Source organism: Microtus ochrogaster, chromosome 15, assembly GCF_000317375.1.
Source record: "Microtus ochrogaster isolate Prairie Vole_2 chromosome 15, MicOch1.0, whole genome shotgun sequence".
NCBI lineage: Eukaryota > Metazoa > Chordata > Mammalia > Rodentia > Cricetidae > Microtus > Microtus ochrogaster.
Window position 1 is genome coordinate 14,887,823 of NC_022017.1, and position 5,918 is coordinate 14,893,740.

At 46.3% G+C, this 5,918-nt stretch overlaps 1 protein-coding gene across 1 annotated transcript in view; it reads left to right on the top strand.

Annotated features, from left to right (window-relative positions):
- The first annotated feature begins 5,133 nt into the window (after positions 1 to 5,133).
- Ankrd54 (ankyrin repeat domain 54) overlaps positions 5,134 to 5,918 on the top strand; it is a 12,286-nt gene continuing 11,501 nt past the window's right edge. The window contains exon 1 of the mRNA XM_005354215.2: positions 5,134 to 5,532. Coding sequence (XP_005354272.1) covers positions 5,208 to 5,532 — 325 coding nt within the window. The 5' untranslated portion in view covers positions 5,134 to 5,207. The remainder of the gene's footprint in view (positions 5,533 to 5,918) is intronic.

Here is a 5,918-nt window from a genome sequence, read left to right on the forward strand (position 1 = left end):
TATTGAAGTACAATATCATTTGCGGGGGGAAAAAGTTTCCTGGTAACAGTTATCTCAGTCCTGGGTATACAATAAAGCTTAAGGTGTGACTGCATCAAAACTCTTTGCCAAAGTACATGTGACCTCTACCATGAGGATAGATTCTATAACTCAAGAGCCCAGGATCTGGTGTGGTCTCTCATCAAGATAGTATAGAGGTTACCATATAAAGTTCACGTGACAGCGTCCCTAAGGATAGGTTCTATTGACTGAGAAACAAAGCTAAAGATAAAGGTCTAGGGAGAGAGAGTCCAGGATAAACATTCTGGGGGACTCAAGCCTGGCATTACAGGTAGCAAAGGCCACCAGGTTATTAACCACAACCAGTCCCAGCCTTCAGGGTGGAAAACAGGTGTACTTATCATTCCTGGTTTACCCAGTGCTTATCTGTGAGCATAAGGACAGCATGTCCTCTACTGTTGCTCACGTCAGAACCTCCACAGCCACCCTTTCTTCCCTCTCATATCCAATGTATTCTTTGTGGTTTTTTTTTTGGGGGGGGGACAAGGTTTCTCTGTGTAACTCTGGCTATCCTGGAACTAACTCTAGCCTCGAACTCACAGAGATCCATCTGCCTCTGCTTCCCAAAGGCAGGATTAAAGGCGTGCAGCACCACTGCCTGGCACATGTGCAAATCTTGCTGGCTCTGCTTCCAGAAACATTCCTGTAAGCCACCTTGTCCCCACCACTCGTGTCTAGGCTCCCACCGTGTCAGCTGTACTGTAGCAGCTACCTCAGTCTCTTGCTTCTGTTTCAACCTGTATTTGTACAATTGCCTTTGAATCAGGACTAGGTCCGTTGCTTGGCAGTACCTTAACACAACTTAGAAAAGCAACTTTGGTGAGCAGATGAAAGCCCTTCACAGACTATGCAATCTTTCATCACGGGGAGTTTGATTTTGCAAGGCTCCTTTGTAAACGGAAGAACACGACTTCAAAGGAGAAGGAACAGAGCAGCCTCCGGCTCCTGGAACAGGGGATTGAGCAGCTGCAATGCTGCTTTTTTTTTCTCTTGTTCTTTTGCCTGGGGTTTGAGGCAGGAAATTCTCTGGCTGGGTCATTAGTCTATCCCAGCCTATCTAGGCTTTGCAGATGAATGTGTTTGAAGCTCCTTTCTCCATGGCCATGAGGTTTGCTTGTTGCTCCCCTTCTATCCTGTTTGTTTCACTGCTCTGAGAGGTATCTCAGAAGCCCTACCTACCCCACTTGCATTTTACCAGTGAGAGCTAGAAGCATCATTGTGGATCCTCCTGTATAGGCTTTATTGGGCAAAGTCTAAACTGAGGCACACTCTATAATAAAAAGGCCAATGAAGGGGCAGGCTGTCTCCTTATTGCATCTTAAATTCTATCTTTTCCTTTCACCATGCACTTTGAAGAATATATTGTTCTTGGCCACAAATACACAATATGATTACTTGTCTGGGTGTTGTTTTGTTTTGCTTTGTTCTATTATTTTCTTTCTAGATTTAGTCATCTTATTTTGTGTATATAAAAGTTTTGCCTATGTATATGTATGTGCACCACATGCAGTGCCCTTGGTGGCCAGAAGAGGGTGTCAGATCCCTTGGAACTGGAAGAGGAGCAGGTAGGTGCTATTACCTTCTAAACCATCTCTCCAGCCCAGAGGTTTGCTTTAAAAAAAAAAAAATCCAGGTAGTGGTGGTGCAAACCTTTAATCCCAGCACTCAGGAGGCAAAGGCAAACAGATCTCTTGAGATTGGGGCCAGCCTCGTCTACAGAGTGAGTTCCAGGCTGATTGATTAGGGCTGTTACACAGAGAAACCTTGTCTCCAAAAAAAAAAGAAAGAAAGAAAGAAAGAAAGAAAGAAAGAAAGAAAGAGAGAAAAAGAAAAGAAAAGAATAAAAAATGCAATATAATTGAAGCACAAGATAACAACTTCAAAGCAGCAAGTATAAATACGTTCAAGGACCTTAAAGAGGATAAGAATAAATCCCTTAATAAAGACACTGAAAGGGCTGGAGAGATGGCTCAGTGCTTAAGAGCATTGCTTGCTCTTCGTAAAGGTCATGAGTTCAATTCCCAGCAACCATATGATGGCTCACAACCATCTGTAATGAGGTCTGGTGCCCTCTTCTGGCCAGCAGACGTACAAACAGAATATTGTATGCATAATAAATAAATATTTTAAAAAGACACTGAAAGTACAAACTATTGAATGAAATACTGAAAACGGCTGAGAGATGAAAGTAGAAACAGAATCACTAAAGAAACCACAAACTGCAATAAAACTAGAAATGAAAATTTTAGGATGTCCAACAGAAACCTCAGAATCAGTGCCTCATTCAGTCAGCATCAGAGAGGCTCCTTCCTGCAGATGGAAACTAACACAAAGATCCACACCTGGAAAATGTGCAGGAAGTGAGAGACTGTGGAGCACTCACAGCAAAAGCCACTGTCTTCATCAGACTCCGCCCCCAGGGCTCAGGGATCTAGTCAAAAGAAGAGGCATAAAGAATGTAGGAGACAGAGAAATCCTGTCTAGAAAAACCAAACGTGTATGTCTTACTTTCTAGCCCTGGCTGGTCTGCAGTTCGCAATATAGCCCAGGTTACCCTCAAACTCACAAAGATCTACCTTCTCCTGCCTCTTGAATGCTGGGCTTAAAGGTTTATGACATAGTATCCTGCCCCAACATTCCACTTTTGAGTAAAAAAAGCAAAATTTTGATTTCTTGCTAGTTTATCTTAAGAATAAACTTTCTGGATGGTGGCGCACACCTTTAATCCCAGCACTTGGGGATAGGGCAGGAGGATCTCTGAATTCAAGACCAACCTAGTCTACAGAGAAAATTCAAGGACAGTCAGAGCTACACAGAGAAACTCTGACGGGGGAGGAGGGATTCCTAAGAATGCGACAGGAAATGTCAATTGCCTTTCAGCCTCCATCAGAAAGCAACAAGACTATGTAGGGAAGGGAAAGAGAGCAGGAACTGGGGTGTAACTCCGCAGACAGGGTGCTTGCCTACCATGCACAAAGCTCTGGGTTTGATACCCAGAAACACCCAAACGTGAGGGTGCTGGGTGCTTGTGGTCCTAGTACTTTTCAAGAAGTGAAGTTCAAGGTCATCCTAGGCTGCATAGTAAGCCTGAAATAACAATGTACAACAGACGCAGTGGGGAAACCAGGTGATGAGTTGACATACCTTCCCATTTTTAGGAGAATGCCGTTAAAAAGTTGCAAAGTCTCATTTTAAATTTTTATTATTATTTGTGGTGTGAGAGCAGGGATGAAGGAGGGAGGGAAAGGGAGAAAGAAGATAGACAGATTGCCGGTGTGTCCATGTCATGGAGCAAGTGTGGAGGCTGAGGGAGAACTTCCACCACAAGATCTGGGATCACAGCCAGGTGGTCGGGCTATTGCAACAGAAGTTTCCAGCCGCTGAGCCAATGCTTCTCACCCTTCCTGGCGCTGCGACCCTTAATACAGCTCCTCATGTTGTGGAACCCCAATCATACAATTCTTTTCGTTGCTACTTCCTGTCATTTTGCTGTTGTTATCAATCATAATGTAAAAAACAGATATGGTCTTAGGCTGCTTCTGTGGAAGGGCTGTTTTTGACTCGCAGGTTGAGAAAGACTCTTCATCTTGCTGGCTTAGCTGCCAAATCTTTAAAAATATTTTTGCTAGGTTTATTTATTTCTATGCGCATTGGTGTTCTGCAAGTATGTCTGTGTGAGGATGCCAAATCCCCTGGAACTGGAATTACAGACAGCTGTGAGCTGCCATATGGGTGGTGGGAATTATATCCAGGTCCTCTGGAAGAGCAGACAGTGCTCGGACCCGCTGAGCCATCTCTTTGGCACCACCAGCTGTCAAATTTTAAATGCTGATAATCAGTTCAAATTTCTCTAACACACTGTGAAGGCCAACAGGTGGAGGCAAAGAAAGATGGAAAGGAAAGGCAACGTGTTGGATCTGGCCTGAGCTGGAATTCATACGCTTCCTAGAAAGACTCCAGGTCCAAAGACTGGCTCCAAAGATTGGCTCCAAGAAGTTGCACCCAAACTACAAACAAGGGGTACAACAAAACTAGAATCCAAGTCCTTGAGAGTCCCACAAGGCAACAATACAGGTATTTATTTACCTAGTAGATAAATTTCTTTCGATTGTTTTCTATTTTATGTACGAATTGACCAAATGTAAATGACGTGTGTGTGTGTGTGTGTGTGTGTGTGTGTGTGTGTGTGTGCTTACAGCCCTCTTGTGTCAGGTTCAGGCATGTGTCAGGTGGGACTTTCAAGGCTAAATAATAGTTCTGCACTAATCTGTCTACTGAAGGGTTACTCTTGTATAATTACATTAAATTAAAATTGTGTTAAGGGCTGGAGAGATGGCTCAGAGGTTAAGAGAACCCACAACTCTTCCAGAGGTCCTGAGTTTAAGACCCAGCAACCACATGGTGGCTCACAACCATCTATAATGAGACCTGATGGCTTCTTCTGGCTGCAGAAATATAGGCAGACAGAACACTGTATATATAATAAATAAATCTTTTTTAAAAAATCTTTTCTAAAGCAATGATTCCCCTCGGGGGCAAGTGAACCCTGAGGGAGCGAAATCTATTATGTTAGAAGATATTACCGCCTGCTTAGAGGTGATATTTCCAAATCATTGTGCGTTTTGTGGAAAACCGCGTTTTGTACGTCTGTTCATTGATTCAAAACACACCTACACCAGACTAGTTGGTTTCTTCATTTTCCTTTCCGAGTCGCTGGGGAGCATTTTACCGTGATTGGCTAAAGTATTTGCCAGTCGTCTTTCCGGACCTACGACAGGAAGAACTGGAAGAAGACGGTGGGGGGCAAGTGCCCAGAACTCAGCTTTTTTACTGGCTCCAGTACGAACACACGCTTAGTGCATAGTAATTCCAATTTGTGATTGGCTTATCTGACCGCCAGTCAGACTACCGTAAACCAGTGTTCTCCTTATACTCTGCCTTCCTTGCCTGATTGGCTGGGTTGTACATGTTCTGCAGTATCTGATTGGTCCGACACTTTACGCTGCCCGCCTGCCCGCACTCTGTTGCCGTGGTTGCAGGCCCCGCCCTCCCGCTCGCTGACAGCGAGGCTTCTCCTGGAGGGAAGCGGGTCCGTTGGTCGGTCCGGAACGAGGCTGGCGCTGCCAGGCCCGCGCCTAGCCGTTGCCATGGCAGCCACCGGCGGGGGCGCGGATGACGAGTCCCGATCCGGCCGCTCGAGCTCCGACGGCGAATGCGCTGTGGCGCCGGAGCCGCTGGCGGAAACCGGAGGCCTGTTCTCCTTCGCGGACCTAGGCGCTGCGCTGGGCGGCGGTGCAGGCCTCCCGGGCCGGGCTGCCGGCAGGGCCCAGTCCCCGCTGCGCTACCTCCAGGTCCTGTGGCAGCAGGACACCGAGCCCCGCGATGAACTGCGTTGCAAGATCCCCGCCGGACGGCTGAGGCGTGCTGCCAGGCCCCACCGCCGGCTCGGGCCCACGGGCAAGGAGGTGCACGGTGAGCTCGGCCAGGGATCCTGGGATCGCTCGTGAGTGATCGCAGTAGTTAGAGCTAACGAGGACCATGTCTTCGGTCACTTGGACATCACTAAAAAAAAAAATCTTTCCACTCTCGAGGGTGGTTGTTAGTAGACAATAACGTGGGACGATTGAGAATATTTTTATTATTAAAGAAGAAAGCCAAGAGCCTGTGGCTATGCCATACCTACTTGTGTGAATGCACAGATCTGAACCAGACTGCTCCACACGTGGCCCTTACACACCTACAGACACTTGTAGCCCCAGTTTTCTATATGTAGAATGGGTACACTACTAGCTTTACTGGGGTATTAAGAGTTAGGTTCGCACACCTTTAATTCCAGCACTCGGGAGGCAGAGGCAGGC